Here is a 17,226-nt window from a genome sequence, read left to right as displayed (position 1 = left end):
ATATGTGACCCTGTACCACAAAATCAGTCTTAAGTAGCACAGGTATATTTGTAGCAATAGCCAACAATACATCGTATGGGTTAAAATGATCGATTTCCCTTTTATGCCAAAAATCATTAGGATAAGTAAAGATCATGTTCCATGAAGATATTTTGTAAATTTCTTACCATAAATATATCAAAACTTAATTTTTGATTAGTTATTGCATTTATTCAGCTTTCAGATGATGAATCTCAATTTCAAAAAATTTACCCTTATGACTGGTTTTGTGGTCCATGGTCACATATATAGAATTCAGCTTTGCCATCACAGGAATCAATTGTATTTTAAAATATTAAATACAAAACAATATAATAAAAATTTGCAGTATTACTGATTTTTCTGTATTTTTGATAAAAAAAAAAAAGGCAGCCTTGGTGAGCAGACTTATTTTTATAAACATTAAGTCTCACCATCAACGTAAACATTAAAGGGTTAGTTCGCCCATTTAAGACATGAAGTTGTATGCAATCCTTACCAGCACTATAGTGCATACACACTGACCCACCCTTTAGTCACCTCCCTGGTCAGAGTTCTGGCCGCTGGAAGTTTTTCAAGATAGTACTCCCGGTTAGTTTCCGGGGCCTCAAAACTGTGCGTTTTTACGTGAAAAAATTATTTGCGTTTCAAAGCTTGAATAATTTACATCACAAAAAACACGCCTGACAAAATTCATACCTCAGTTTTAATCGGCACTATTTTCTTTCCATTTCTATCAATCCGCGCTGCTGTCAACGTCAACAGTGCGCTCGTTCAGATCAGCTGTTGATGGCGCGACTCGCTGACAACATGTCTGACTACGAAACTTCTGATGACGAAACCAATTTTAGCACAATGTCAGACGGAACAGATGATGATGAAAGTAATTTTCAGCTTGTTTACCGTACAGTTTAGACATTGGATCATAAAGTTAGTAAATAGAGCTTACCCGTGGTACTGGTACAGCAAAACTCTTTAAAATAATTTGTTTTCTTTTTCCTCCTTGGTTGGGGATGTAATTGTCTTCGCTGAAGTGAGCACTGCACACACGGAAATCCTTGATTCTCGATATTTTAGGTCCCGCAGAGTAGCCGATGGCAACCAGCCAAAGCTGTCTCGTAGCTATATCCGAAACTGGAAAACGATGGAATCTGAACGGTGATCCCGGCACATTCTTGTGGTCACAGCCTGGGAATTTACAAGTTCGCACCATTGTTCATTTTCTACTTTTATGTCGTTGTCATTCGATTGTGTAAACACTATGGAACAGCTGATCTGAGCGTGCGCACTGTTGGCGTTGACAGCAGCGGATTGATAGAAATGGAAAGAAAATAGTGCCGATTAAAACTGAGGTATGAATTTTGTCAGGCGTGTTTTTGTGATGTAAATTATTCAAGCTTACTAAGCGAACTAACCCTTTAAGTCTCACCATCAATGTAAACATTAAGTCTCTTTTGAACGGTAATGTATTATACAGTATATATATATGCTGCTAACAACATCCAAAAACATAATGGCAGATGTTTTATATATATATATATATATATATATATATATATATATATATATATATAATGTGAAAATCTTCATTTTAACTCCTCAGCCTCCTCATGCTGCTGAGTCGATGACCATCGCTGTGTTTTCTTGATATATTCCCCTCACCAGAGAGCAAAATTTGGGCCTGTTTTTCCCTGATAAGTGTGGGAAATCAGAATCGCCTGCTATTCTGTGTTAAGGAAGTCATCTCATGCAGGTTTTCCAAACAAGTGCTCGCTGCAGCCTTTGGCATGGCAAGTGACATTGGCGTCCTAAACACCAGAAAGATATTGGCCTCCATGCCGCTATTGCTGCTCTGTCTAATGCTCTCTGCCTCATGGGACCTAATTATGCTCATTTTCATTTTGGCTGAAGCTCAGGAGTGGATGGAGGGTAGAGATGTGCAGAATGTAGATACAGCTCAGAAGGGGTTTTGTTGTGCCTATATTTAGACTGCCAGTTCTGGCCATGGACCATGAAGCTGCGATGCATTGCACACAGTTAATCTGAGGCACACTGATACATGGCCTAAATGCATGCCTGCCTAGACGTGGTTAGTTTGGGAAAGTATAGTCTTATGTGCATTAGCTTCGATAATATGCCAGCAGCAGTTTGGTTTAGAAATACTTAATATGGAGGAAATCTCCTTTGAGAATGTGTAATTGCTTTTTTTTGCTGGTCAGAATCAGATGTCTTTTGGAATAAGAATAGTTCACTACAAAAGGAAAGTTTTTGACTCACCTTTATGTCATTCAAAAGCTGTATAACCTTGTTTTTTCTTCCATGGAAAACAAAATGAAAAAGTATTTTTAACGTTGAGTAAAGAGTAAACAGAATTTTCTTTTTTTGGTGAATTACCTATTTAAAGGAATAGTAAAGACAAAAATTAAAATCTGCTGAAAATGTATGTACCCTTAGCCATTCAAGATGTAGATGAGTTTGTTTCTTCATCAGAACAGATTTTGAGAAATTATCATTACATCACTTGCTCACCAATGGATCATCTAAAGTAAATGGGTACCATCAGAATGAGAATCCAAACGCCTGATAGATAATTCCACACACAACTCTAGTCTGTCAATTAATGTCTTGTAAAGTAAAAAGCTTTGTGTTTGTGAAAAATAAATTCATCATTAATACATCTTCAACTTTAAACTAGTGTTTCAGTCTAAAATACAAGTCCTCAATCCACAGTTTTGCTTTCTCCATGAAAACGTTGTCATATCTGAATCAGGAGAGAGATATGCACAGATCAAGCATATTCTGGCTAGAAGTGATGGATTAAGTTAAAATGCCTTAATTATGGATGTTTCTTACAAATAGACATTAATTGATTAACTGGAGTCGTGTGGATTACTTGTGGATTACTGTGATGTTTTTATCAGCTGTTTGGACTCTCATTCTGATGGCACCCATTCACTGCAGAGGATCCATTGGTGAGCAGGTGATTAGCAGCAGTAATTGACTGTTCGCAAAGAGCTTGATTGACAGGCGATCTGACCAATCAGAAAGCGTATATTATGTGCCACCGCTGCTATCCGCCATCTTGCCCGACAGCTACGGCCAGTCTCCATAGACGGTCACTGCGACACTGTGAAGTGATGAAACTATGGCGCCATGTGCTTTTTAAAACCAATTTCATAGGTTTCACATTATATTGTCGGCTCGGAAAATATGTAAATGCATATGGTCCAGTAGCCGCAGCTATATCCCTTCTAGCCTTAACCACAAATCAGATAGAAGAGTAGATTAACTTCGGTGGATTTAAACTTGAAAAATGATGTGTTCCGCGGTTGAAATAAAATACTTTCTGATGTTTATTCATGTTCATTTCGTGCTTTAAGTACATATGAAAAGACGATCGGTTAACGTGTTTGAACTGAGGCAATACGGTGATCTGTCACGACACATTGAAGAGCCACAAAACTGTATTTATTGTTTGAATTTCTTTAAAAATGACACAATTTAAAAGCTGAGGGTCCCGAGACCTTGTTTCATATCAGAAGTAACCTGCTCTGTCTTGTGTATCGGCATGTTGTCAGTTTCCTCTTTGCTCTGCAATGTATTTTTCACTGTGTGAGAACGTGTGTAGTGTGAGAGCGGCATTGTTTGTCGGTCATAGGAACAGTAACTAAGGGTGGGCGGGTTTTGCGAATAGTCAATTATAGTTTCTCCAAATCTGTTCTGATGAAGAAACAAACTCATCTATTTCTTGGATGGTCTGAGGGAAGAGCAGATTTTCAGGAAATGTTCAGGTAAACTATTACTTTAATGATGGAGCTTTTATCATGAAGTCAGGGGTCAGCCAGATCTTATTTATGATCTCATTTATGTTTTCTTTAAAATTGACCATGTCTTTTAAAAAGAGAGCTCAGATTTTTTCAGGTGTAAAAATCTGTTCTAAATAAATTACATAAACACATTTTTCTGATATGAAGATGTCAAGAATGTTTAAAGGCATTGGTGTAGTGAATATGGAGACATTTGCACGTTTTGAAAGGTCACTGCTTTATGGAGACAATGTAATTGCCATGTGTATGTACGTACTAGAGGTGAGACTTTATCGTGATTTTACCTCTATTGAACACCTTTTCCTGAGGAAGTCAGACCAATTGATCAGAAAGCTCAATATTTCAATACTTTTAGAAGTCTAAAGTGAGCAAAGCAGTCGATACACATTTCACTCATTTCCAGTTTTCGATTCTCAGCTGCAGCATCCCATTTAGTCCTCACTGTCTCTCACAATGTATCTGCCTAACCAGTGTTGGGGTATTTTGTTAAGCAAATCATAATTTTAAGTATTTAAACTATAGGCTTGTTAGGTCCTAAAGTTATGTTTTATAACTAAACTCTACTCACCAAAGCTACAATTTAATCAGAGCCATATTTTTATTTCATCTCAATTTACTTGAACATGTATATGTATACTACAGTATACATATACTACAGTATACCCTCACATTTTTGTAAATATTTTATTATAACTTTTCATGTGACAACACTGAAGAAATTATACTTTGCTACGATGTAAAGTAGTGAATATACAGCTTGTATAACAGTGTAAATTTGCTGTCCCCTCAAAATAACTCAACACACAGCCATTAATGTCTAAACCGCTGGCCACAAAAGTGAGGACACCCCTAAGTGAAAATGTCCAAATTGGGCCCAATTAGCCATTTTCTCTCCCCGGTGTCATGTAACGTGTTACAAGGTCTCAGGTGTGAATGGGGAGCAGGTGTGTTAAATTTGGTGTTATTGCTCTCACTCTCTCATACTGGTCACTGGAAGTTCAACATGGCACCTCATGGCAAAGAACTCTCTGAGGATCTGAAAAAAATAATTGTTGCTCTACATAAAGATGGCGTAGGCTATAAGAAGATTGCCAAGACCCTGAAACTGAGCTGCAGCACGGTGGCCAAGACCATACAGCGGTTTAACAGGACAGGTTCCACTCAGTACAGGCCGCGCCATGGTCGACCAAACTGTTTGCGAAACACTGAGTACGTGCACACAAAGAAGTTGAGTGCACGTACTCAGCGTTATGTCCAGAGGTTGTGTTTGGGAAATAGACGTATGAGTGCTGCCAGCATTGCTGCAGAGGTTGAAGGGGTGGGGGGGTCAGCCTGTCAGTGGTCCGACCATACACCGCACACTGCATCAAATTGGTCTGCGTGGCTGCCGTCCCAGAAGGAAGCCTCTTCTAAAGATGATGCACAAGAAAGCCCGCAAACAGTTTGCTGAAGACAAGCAGACTAAGGACATGGTCTGATGAGACCAAGATAAACTTATTTGGTTCAGATGGTGTCAAGCGTGTATGGCGGCAACCAGGTGAGGAGTACAAAGACAAGTCTGTCTTGCCTACAGTCAAGCATGGTGGTGGGAGTGTCATGGTCTGGGGCTGCTTGAGTGCTGCCGGCACTGGGGAGCTACAGTTCATTGAGGGAACTATGAATGCCAACATGTACTGTGACATACTGAAGCAGAGCATGAACCCCTCCCTTCGGAGACTGGGCCGCAGGGCAGTATTCCAACATGATAACGACCCCAAACACACCTCCAAGACGACCACTGCCTTCCTAAAGAAGCTGAGGGTAAAGGTGATGGACTGGCCAAGCATGTCTCCAGACCTAAACCCTATTGAGCATCTGTGGGGCATCCTCAAACGGAAGGTGGAGGAGCGCAAGGTCTCTAACATCCACCAGCTCTGTGATGTCGTCATGGAGGAGTGGAAGAGGACTCCAGTGGCAACCTGTGAAGCTCTGGTGAACTCCATACATTAAGGCAGTGCTGGAAAATAATGGTGGCCACACAAAATATTGACACTTTGGGTCTAATTTGGACATTTTCACTGGTGTACTCACTTTTGTGGCCAGTGGTTTAGACATTAATGGCTGTGTGCTGAGTTATTTTGGAGGGGACAGCAAATTTACACTGTTATACAAGCTGTACACTCACTACTTTACATTATAGCAAAGTGTAATTTCTTCAGTGTTGTCACATGAAAAGATATAATAAAAATTTGAGGGGTATACTCACTTCTGTGAGATACTGTACATGCAACAAAACACCCTCATTTATGTTATATAGTAAGCCAACATAATATAAGGAGTTAAGTCATTTCAGTGAGCCATCTTTGTGAAGCTGTTCATTTAACTGTCCATATGAACCGGTTCAACGAAATCTCCATATGCAGAGAACACTTGAGTGTTTACTTTGTTCATTTTCTTCAGTTTGATGCATTGTGGCCCATTTGTGCACCTGTTACGAACATCACAGGTGTTTATATCCCACCAGTCACAGAGATGTATATAGAAAAGTAATTGGTGTAAACTTTTATATATCCTTTGCCATTTCAGCTATAAATCTGACATACTTTTATATTTATGTTTATGCAAGTGGTGGTTCATCTTGTCACCAGTACACAGCAGGACAACCATAAAGGGTTATCCACTTTTTGTTCGACCCCTCTACATCTCTGCTGTGCATCTGTTGCATCTCTTTTCTATGAAAGCTCAAAAAGTGTCCTTACGCAATTTCATTTTGCATGTAAAAATGAACTTTTTTAACATTCGCTGCAAGTGTTCAGTTTTATTGATGTTTTGACATTGCACTTTTGTTTGTAACGGTTTGTACTGTTGTTTTTACTTTTTTAAAAGTAAATTTTGTAATGTGCTTCTTTTTGATACCTCAAACTATGTGGCTTGTTCAAGAGAGGTGCTCTATTTTTCCTAGAAATAATTTTTTATTTTTTTTTCCTGGACAACAATACATTTGGGGGGAATTCACATACAGAATTAAACTGAGGAAGGAACTTTGCTTTGTTGACCATCCTGAATGCCAGACAGTAGCAAACACCTACACTGTAAAAAATTCCAAGCGGTTTCAACTAATTATTATTTAGTAACTAGTTCCACAGAAATTTTACGTTCAGTCAATTTCTGACTTCAAAGTGTTATCTGAATTGTTATTTTTTAGTTGGCTCAACCTTTACTGAAATAGTTTTATAGTCCATTCAACTAAAATTATTAAAAATTATTAACTGGTGTTTATCAATCTATAAAAACACACAATTTACAACACATAATAGCCTTTATTTAATAACAATCTCCATTTATAACATTTTTCATACAAACTAAACATACAGGAATTAGGAAAAAAGTCACCTACATCTTGGATGGTCTAAAGGTCAGTAAATTAACAGCAAATTTTCATTTTTGGGTGCACTATCCCTTTAAAGCTCCAGTTGGCAAAAATTACATCTGTAATACAACTGCAAAATTCAGTTTAAACATTGTTTAATGAACTAAGAAAAAACTAAACAAGCTAAACAAAATGTTAGCAAACAAACATTTACAAATATTATTACTTTTCACAATTACATCTATAAATGAGGCAGAAGTCAAAAAAAAAGAAAAAAAGAAAAAAGTATTTAAAAGTGCACGTGCAGAATGATCCCAGTGTTGGCTGGATTTGTTTTTATTAGTTTAGTCGACATTTTGCATTCTGAATGTTGACTGGATTTGAAAATAACCATTTGTTTAATATTTGTTTAATATATTCGTCCAGACTTATTATAATATGTCTGCTTAACTAAGCCCAAGCAATAAAATTAGTTCAACTTAAATATTTTTGCCCTTCCAACATTTTGTTAATTGGATTTTTTACAGTGTAGGTAAGTATCCAAACCACTCTGGCAACATATTTACAACCAGTCTGAGAGCCTTAGGAAGCACATAGCGTGGCCTGGCAACCCACTACAAAAACCTAGCACTTGGACAGACAAACACCACTCACATTTTCTTCAGAAAATGTAAGTGCAACTGCTTGTAATTACGGCTGTTCTTCATTTAGAAAAAAATCCTGCATACTCTAACTGCCATGTAACAAATGCTAACAAACCTCAGAAGTGCTGTCTCACATAAGGCCGCCACATATATTTCGAGCGTTTAAAATGCAAATCAGCATCCAGGCACCTACGAATGATTCATAGCTTGTTAGCGGTAAAGGTGAGGCATGTTGTATTTATACACTGGAAATGTAAATCCTGGATTGAAACCTGAAATCAGCAACAGATGGAGGCCAGCTGTAATTTCATCGACTAGATCCATTAGAAATGGCATGGCATGTTGTACACCTGTCTCCGAGTAATTACATTTATTCAGATGTTATGTGGGTGTAGAAGGAACGCCAGTGAAGAATCGGTGAAGAGTAAACAGTATGTTTACCAACTCTAGCAGTCATGTAGAAATGTATTGTACCTTTCTACAGATATGGTTGCTTGCTATTATAGTATTTGAAATCATTTCATTGGTTGAATTCATAATTGTGCTCTCCAGCGTTCTTTATTCTTGGAATGGAAGTGCAAGAAAATGGAAAGACTTGGTTTCCGGCTTTTTATGGTTCCTTACTCAAAGCCTGACTCTGAGATGAAAAGGAAGGTGTCGATCAATGCCTGAAGAGCACACCTGAGACAGTCTGTTTTATTAAATGTTCTTCCATTAAGCTCTATGTAGTTGTGCCGTAGATCATTTAAACAAAGTCATTAATCATGCCCAAGCATGGGTTTTGGGAACAATGGAGAGACGAGAGAATAGATTATGGAGAAAACAGCCATGAACTTGCACACAACTTGAGAGAGGCTTTTCATCAGATGCTGAAATGAAATGTGCTCAGAGCCTTTGACTGATATTTGAATGATTCACATGGTTTAGGATGTGCAGCTGTATAAACAGGGTTGCTCCAATGCATCTGGATCACAACAACAACATCCAGACTATAGATTTTTGTGCATCCTACAAGCGATATCTGATTATTGAACAAAACATAATTGTATTAAGAGTATTGTTATAGATTTCTATGCATCCAGTAAGCAGTCTGATTAACGAACAAAACATTAAGTGTAACTGCTTAGTATATTATTTAAAATCACTGGCAAATATTAATATAATTCATAATTTCATTTTTTTTTATAAATGCATACATATTCTATATAAAAATGAATTGTTAAAAGTATTTTTATAAATTATTTTGATTGATAAACTATTCTTTAATGAGTCTTAACTGATTTGTATATTATTTGTAAATCACTCAACTAAAAGGGATGATTATTTTAATATTTTATTATAATGCTAAAATTACAAACATAATTTGATATATTTTATAATTTATTGATTAGAAAAAATATCCTGCATAGTCTAACTGCCATGTAACAAATGCTAACAAACCTCAGAAGTGCCGTCTCACATAAGGCCACATATATTTCTAGCGTTTAAAATGCAAACCATTTTATGATAAACAGTTTTATAAATAAATAAATTAGGGCTGTCAAATCAATTAATCACATCCAAAATAATGGTTGTGTTTACATATGTGTTTATATGTATATATAAATACACACACACACACACGTATATATTTAAGAAACATTTACATGCATGTATGTATGCATGTATGTATGTATGTATGTGTGATATACATATTCATATTTATATATTATGTAAACATTTTTTGGATACAGATAATCACGATTAATCGATTTTAAAGACCTAAAATAAATAAATAAATAAATAAATAAATAAATAAATTTATTTGCAGCCATCAAGAGATGTCCGATTAGCCTATTAAATTACTTAGCTAAAAGGTACCATTTTTGGGGACTGTTGCCATTACTGGGAATAATTAATATATTATAATTAAAATTACATTTGCTATATTTAATAATACATTAACAATATGTGTGTGTGTATACAGTGTATAGAAATAAATTGTATACTTGTGTGTGTGTGTGTGTGTGTGTAAGTATACAATTTATTTCTATACACTGTACACACACACACACACACTCTCAGAAATAAAGGTACAAAAGCTGTCACTGGGGAGGTACCTTTTCAAAAGGTACAGTTTTGTACCTATTAGGTTCAAATATGTACACTTTAAGTACTAATATGTACCTTTAAGGTACCAAAATGGACCCTTTAAGTACAAACATGTACCTTTTGAAAAGGTACCGCCCCAGTGACAGCTTTTGTACCTTTATTTCCAAGAGTGTACACACACACACATATACACATACATATCTATCTCAACATGATCTCACATAATTCTGTGTAATGACCACGGACTTAATTAACCCCCGAATCTGTGGTGGTATCACGGAATCGCCGAAAATTCCGTGATGGGCTCACAGAAGTGATACCAATGTAAGTCAGTGACAGGCATCAGCCGTGCTCCACGCACGGATCCACTGTGTTCAACACTTTAGGAAACCCTTAGCATCAATATGCCGACGCCATACTGGGAAATTTATCGTCATCATTATTGTTCAGAACTGGGTAGGTTTAGGGTAGGGGTGGGGTCAGGTACTCCAGTGAAAGTATAAATTTATATACAAAATATAACTGCATCGGAGTCACTCTTTTTACGTGATCCGATGCATCGCTGGTGTTGAACCAGTGAATCCGTGCATGGACCACTGATGCCTTCTGTGAGCCCATCACGGAATTTCCGTGATGCCACCACAGATTCGGGGGTTAATTAAGTCCGTGGTCATTACACAGAGTTCTGTGAGATCAGGTTGATATATATATATATATATATATATATATTAGATTAATGTCAAACACAAACTTTGTCCATTAATTACCACAATTTTGGATCGCCACATGATAACCAATGTAAAATCTGGGTCCCGAAGCAAAACCACTGATCTTCGACTGGTTTTAGGCATGGTTCAGTGGTGGGCTGAAGCCGATCCTCAGTCAAAGCTCTTTGGGGAAATTAGTGACCTGAAGACGCTGTGTAAAACCAATGGGCAGTAAAGGAGCAAGGCCTCTGCTGTATTACATTAACTGCAGTGCGACTCATTTGTAAAGTGTCACTCTCTCCACTGCCGTAAACAGAAACATTAAATCTACCTGATGTACTGTGCTGGACTGTGCTTCTAGGGCTGGTGGCATTGTCAGGGTGTGTGTGGATCTAGAAGCATGTTTGCTTCTGTGTGTGGTTGTGTTCTGTCAGTGGCACATCTGTGATTTCTCCTGCTTGGAACACTTCTGTCCAGATTGTGTTTGTTTTAGCTGGCAGATAAGAAGCCTGTGGAATAGGAAATAAAGGCAGTGCCGCCGCATGCCCTGGCAATAGCTGAATTTAAATGCAAGTGTGTTTTCAAGCAGATTCTGACACTGATAATGGTGTTTCAGTGACACGGTAGGGGAGAGCAGGGATAATTGTCATAATTTAAATGATTTTCACTTGGATATTTGGATTTATTCAGAAAGGATTTAGCATCAATGTGATTGAACTCAATTGACACCCCTTGACTTTGTTACCACAATTTTGTTTTGCATTCAAATGCCTTTTTAAAAATTCTGTATATATATTTTTAAGTGTTCATATCTATCGATGTTTTGACATTAAGGCTGACAAAGAAAAAACCCAGGATTTTAAAATCTCATGTAGCCTACACATGTTTTTCCTCGCATGGCTGGGATTTTATAATGTGCTCATGAATGTTTATCAGCATATTTTGTGCATGTAAACACATTTATTATTGCTAATACTTAGGGTAAGTTGTTTGAACAAACCTCTACCATAAGTATTAAACTTTTGCACATAACTCATCCTGCAATGTTTGTGCTATGGAAATGAATGATACGTCAAATTGTGTGGCTTGCTCAGGAGAGGTGTTTTATTACTTTTCCAAGAAATCGGTCAGCAAATTTTCCTGCTGGACAATAAATGGGAGAGAAAAACAATCCTACAGACTGTCACTGAAGGAGGAACTTTTTCTTTTCACTTGGATTTTTGGATTTATTCAGAAATAAAGCATTGAAAATTTGCTTCCAACTATTTTTCTTAAAGTTTTTCTGTCGTTACTCAATTAAATCATACACCATTGAACTAAAAATACACAAAGGACCAAGTTATATTTATAACATCTAATTGTAAAGGAATTGTGTGAATAACTGTATTTATAATATACACTACTGTTCAAAAGCCTTGGGTCAGTAAAATGTTTTTGAAAGAAGCCTCTTATGCTCAAACCTGCATTTATTATAACAATTTTCTACTTTAATGTATTCTAAAATGAAATGTATTCATGTGATGCAAAGCTGAATTTTCAGCATCATTACTCTAGTCTTCAGTGTCACATGATCCTTCAGAAATCAGTCTAATATGCTGATTGAAAACAGTTTTTTATTATCAATGTTAATAATATTATGTCAATAATAATAAATACAAAAGAACAGAATTTATTTGAAATAGATTTTTTTTTTGTAACAAAATAATCTTCTGTGTCATATAAAGTCAAATAAAATGATTTGGGGATGAGATAGAGGTTTAAATGAAGCTTGCACATGATATGGCTATAATGAATGCACTGTGTGTTATATTACGGACTGTACATTCACTGGGTGCTGCAGTGATCCCTGCTCTCCAATATACAAGTTGACTTATGTCTCTGGTTGTTCTACACAGTATACATGATAATTATCTTTGTGATTCTCACATGTTCTATGCATTTGACCTTACAGTCTCGGGAGAAACAAATTGTTTTGCTAATTATTTCACGGTGTGGTTTGCACATAATCGCACCCTTAGGCCATCTGCCTAACCAACACACCAATGCCTCCGAGAGGAATGTTTCACAAGCACTCGCTGAACTATGATACATTTTTCAAAACTCCAGGGACCTTCCATTGGGTTCCTGCCCCAGCCATCAAGCGGAAAAAGACATATCTCCTGCTTGAATAAATTGGTGGTAATGGTGCTGTTTTCAATATTTTCTGTCTTTCTTTTGCAGACACATAGAGAACTGGACAGGATTGCAGATTCTTAAGGATGTCGACATGGAACTGTACACGGGACTCCAGAGACTGTGAGTATTAAAAACCGATCCTATACTGGTGATTATATGGGTTTTACACTAAAGCCTGGTGCACACTGAATGATTTAGGCTGTCGAACGCTTCCTTTAATCTCAGGGTAAAGCATTACTGACATTTGCTTAAGGGATTGCTCTTGTTTGTGTGATATAATTTCAGTTTCGTTTGTCAATGAGGATGTCAAAATGTGAGATGACTGATCGCACATTCAACACTGTCAATCGTGACTAAAGTCCTGAGATCTATATCACACTGTCTGACAGCTGATTTCACACAGTCTCCAGTGGCATTTACCCAAGAGGTTTCACTGGGGTTATATCATACAATATGACAAGTAACAATTGCAAAAAGTGATGGTAAAATCACAAAGTGTGCAGTGGGTTACTACATTTACTGTATATTGTGGTGATATTAATTTTTATGATTGTGAAAGCTTTATTATGTTTAATATGAAGATAATAGATATATTTACGATTTTTATATCCTCTTCTATTCAAAAGTTCGGGCTCAGTAAGATATTTCTGTTATGATAGTCAAGAATACAATCAAAAGCAGTAATATTGTGAAATATTATTAAAATTTAGAACTGTCTTTTATTTTAATATATTTAATTTTGTGACCATTGCAACAGTTTTCACTGTCACATTATCCTTCAGAAATCATGCCGATTTAGTACTCAAGAAACATTTATTATTATTATTGGTTGTATGTAACATGTAGAATTTTATTTTTTTTAAATTCAGGATTCTTTGATAAACAAAGAGTTTAAAGAAAAGTATTTATTTGAAATATAAATCTTTTCTAACATTAAAAATTATTTACTTAACTATTTACTATCATTTTTAATTAATTTAATGCTTTCTTGCTGAATAAAAGTATGTATTTCCTTAAAAAAAAAAATATGTATCTTACTGACCCCTGTTAAAAAAAATCTTCTTTGCACCTTTCCTAAGAACTTATGTTTAACTTATTGTGACATTTTTATAACAATGATTCACTGTGCTAAATGCTGCCATTACCAAGCATTTTAGAGAACAATTTAATTTCTCCAAAAATTCCTAAAAGAGTAGGTTTATTAGGTACCAATATCAAACTAGTAATTTTTTTGAGGATAGTAATTTCTAATGCAATTGAATAAAATAACAAATTGCTAATCTGTTCTTCATTTCAGAAAATATAATCAGTTTTAACATCAGTGAAACATAGTTAAAAGATTTCATGCAGTTAAAAGTATATATATATATATAAGCATATAGATGAAAAAGGTCTAGTGGGAGGAAACAGACTTGACCATCTGCTGTGGATCCAGACCTCCCACAGAGTTTCATCACTCCCGCTTATGAGCTTCCCTTCACCTCTGTCAAGCCCTCCCATCTTTCTCACGCCATCCTCTCTTCATCGTATCCTCAAGACAGTGTTTCCCCCTCCACTCCCCTTGATCCTTCAGTAAGGAAGCCAAGTGGACTATTCCAGCTTTCCATTTGCATTTTTCTCATTAACGTTGCTCTCTCTTCTGCTGATGGTGGGCTCTCATGGTCCGTCCCATGCCTGGAAACAGCTCTGACCCCCAGGCCTCTAAATTACCCTCTGAGGTTCCACTAAAGGTCATCAGCTTCCGCATGTGTTGAGCTCTGCGTCTCACAACTTTTTTTAAGCACAAACACTGAAGATAGAAATGTTACATAACCAAACGCATGAATGCAGGACCTGTCTGTGGAGGTTTGGTGTGGAATAGTTTAGTTGAGTCATACAACATCTCAGCCCACCTGTGGGGTTTTGTTGGGTAAGCTGGTAGGTTTGTGCACTGATATTATGTTGATTTAACAATGATGAGTTGCTGTACAAACTTTTTTCAAATGTTCTAACCTAAGACTATATCTGTCCACCCAGACATCTGGCAATCTATCCATCCATCTGTCTGTCTGTCAATTTATCCCTCTATGTATCTGTTCATCTATCTATCCAACCAACCGTCTGTCTATTCGCTTGTCTATCTATCCAACCATCCATCCATCCATCTGTATATCTGTCCATCTATTCAACCATCTTTCCATCAGGGTTCCCGCGGGTCCTTAAAAAGTCTTAGATTGTTCAAGGAAGTCTTAATTATGATTTCAAGAGGTCTTAAATTTGGTTACAGACCAGAATCCTGATACAGCTTAATGTGAGTATTAAACTTCAAAAGGCTATAAATAAATATGAGCGCTGCAGGTTTCAAAGTCCAGTGCTGTGCTACTTTGTGTTCTGCCGTTACCACGGAAACAGTTCTAAAGCGCCTCCTGCTGGCAGAGAATGAATGTGCATGTTCAATAATAAGGCTGTTGTTTTGTTGTGAGTAGGGGATTCCTGCAATACCGGAGGCTGTAGTTTCAGAACCGGATTCCTAGGACCCTATAGTTTTTTGTTTTTGTTTGTTTGTTTTTTTAATTATTTTATTTATTTATTTTTTGTATGTATGTATTATGTCAGGTCTTCCAGCCAGTTCTATCAAACCTTTACAATTAATTCAGAACGCGGCAGCCAGATTACTTTTTAATGAGCCAAAAAGAATGAATGAAGAATGTCACACCTCTCTTTATCAATTTGCACTGGCTACCAATAGCTGCTCGCATAAAATTCAAGGCATTAATGCTTGCCTACAAAACCACCTCTGGCTCTGCACCCCCTTTACCTAAATTCAGTACTTCAGACCCATGTGCTTCTAGAAGTTTGCGTTCTGCAAGTGAACGTCGCTTTGTTCATCCCAAAGAGGCACAAAATCACTTTCACAGACTTTTTCATTAAACGTATTTTATTCTTTAAAACAAACAAACAAACAAACAAACAAACAAACATGTCCCTTTTAGACTTGCACTCTATTTACTGCTTGTTTTCTAAAAAAACTAAAAAAACTAACACTAGCTTTTCTAATCTTTTTGTATTCCATCTGTTTTCTTTTTATTTATTATACAATTAACAAAAGCAAAAAAGGCCTCTAACACTAGCTTGCTCTATTCTTTTTCTATTCTATCGGTTTTCTTTTTATTTATTATATAATAAAAAAAAAAATCCCTTGCTACGTATACTGCATTAGTCTAAATGAGACTTGTTATAGCACTTGCATGTGGTTGCTCTTTTGTTGATTTTGATTGCTTCCATTGTCCTCATTTGTAAGCTTTGGATAAAAGCACCTGCTAAATGACTAAATATTAGTGGCTCATATTATTTTATAGCACTTGCTATTCAATTCTGTATATTATTATTTTTAAGGAATTATGTAGTTGTTTAATTGTATACACTTAATTAATGTCCTAATCTACTCCTAACCATAAACATACACGTTGGTAACCCTCTTGAAATATTTAACCTAATTTATTTCAATATATTCAATTATATTCTGGTTTTAAATTCAGTTTTCATGGAAAGAAAGACTTGTGTCTGTGAGAGACTTCAGTTCATTAGCTGCAGCGCTTCACGTCTGATGTGTGACACTTAAAGAGCAGTAAACGGTAAAACAATTGCGATACAAATTAGTGTGATTATTAGTACTTTAAATGTAAAATAATTTAAATACAAATACTAATTTACAACATCCAGCAGCACAATGAACTGTTTTGCACAGCTAAAAAGGCTAAATGGAGATTGCTGACTCCCCCTCAAACAGTTCACGCTAGCTCTTACATTAAAAATAAGATGGAAAGATAAAAAATGAATAGTTTCCATGGATCTAGTCTTTGCATCTGTTTGTTTGATGTTTGAATCAGGTCTCCTCTGTTGGAGTAGATAGCGCTGTACCAAAAAAGGGTCCTATGCAGTCCTAGAACTGCAGCCTCTGGTACTGTAGGAACATTGGGTTGTTTTTTGTTCAGACCAATGCGAAAATCAACCCATGTTTTTAACCTGCAAACACGCAGAGCTGTAAATGTGAACTGGTGGATCGATGAGATGATAATTCTAAACAGTAAAATGTGTTTGTATGTCATTTAATTAATATAATAATTTATTGATAATAATTGTTTAAATTAATATAATAATTAATACTTTTGACTCATCTATTTTCTTAAAAAAATGGTTTAAAGGCTGAAATGTGAAGTGTATCATTTTATAAAACTTTTTGTGAAAACTTCTATCTGAACTGTAAATCATGCTTTTTACAGTCATTTTACAGTTTAATAGTTTAATAGACATTGCCCTACTCTGCTCATATGATATTAATTTTATTTGTGCAGGTCTTAAAAGGTCTTAAAAAGTCTTAAATTTGAGCTTAAAAATCCTGCAGCAACCCTGTTCTATGTATCTGCCATTTGTCT

General features: G+C 36.2%; 1 protein-coding gene across 4 annotated transcripts in view; it reads left to right on the top strand.

Moving 5' to 3' along the window:
* Nucleotides 1–17,226, top strand: part of ntrk3b (neurotrophic tyrosine kinase, receptor, type 3b) — a 139,543-nt gene that overhangs the window by 10,666 nt on the left and 111,651 nt on the right. For all 4 annotated transcript variants that reach the window (XR_009272039.1, XM_058782029.1, XM_058782028.1 and 1 more), the window contains exon 2: nucleotides 12,857–12,931. Coding sequence is in view for 3 of the 4 variants with exons in the window: in XM_058782029.1 (XP_058638012.1) it covers nucleotides 12,857–12,931 (75 nt within the window). In the remaining variant the exon portion in view is untranslated. The remainder of the gene's footprint in view (nucleotides 1–12,856; nucleotides 12,932–17,226) is intronic.

Source organism: Onychostoma macrolepis, chromosome 07 (genome assembly GCF_012432095.1).
Source record: "Onychostoma macrolepis isolate SWU-2019 chromosome 07, ASM1243209v1, whole genome shotgun sequence".
Taxonomy (NCBI): domain Eukaryota; kingdom Metazoa; phylum Chordata; class Actinopteri; order Cypriniformes; family Cyprinidae; genus Onychostoma; species Onychostoma macrolepis.
This window is presented reverse-complemented; position numbering and strand designations above follow the sequence as displayed.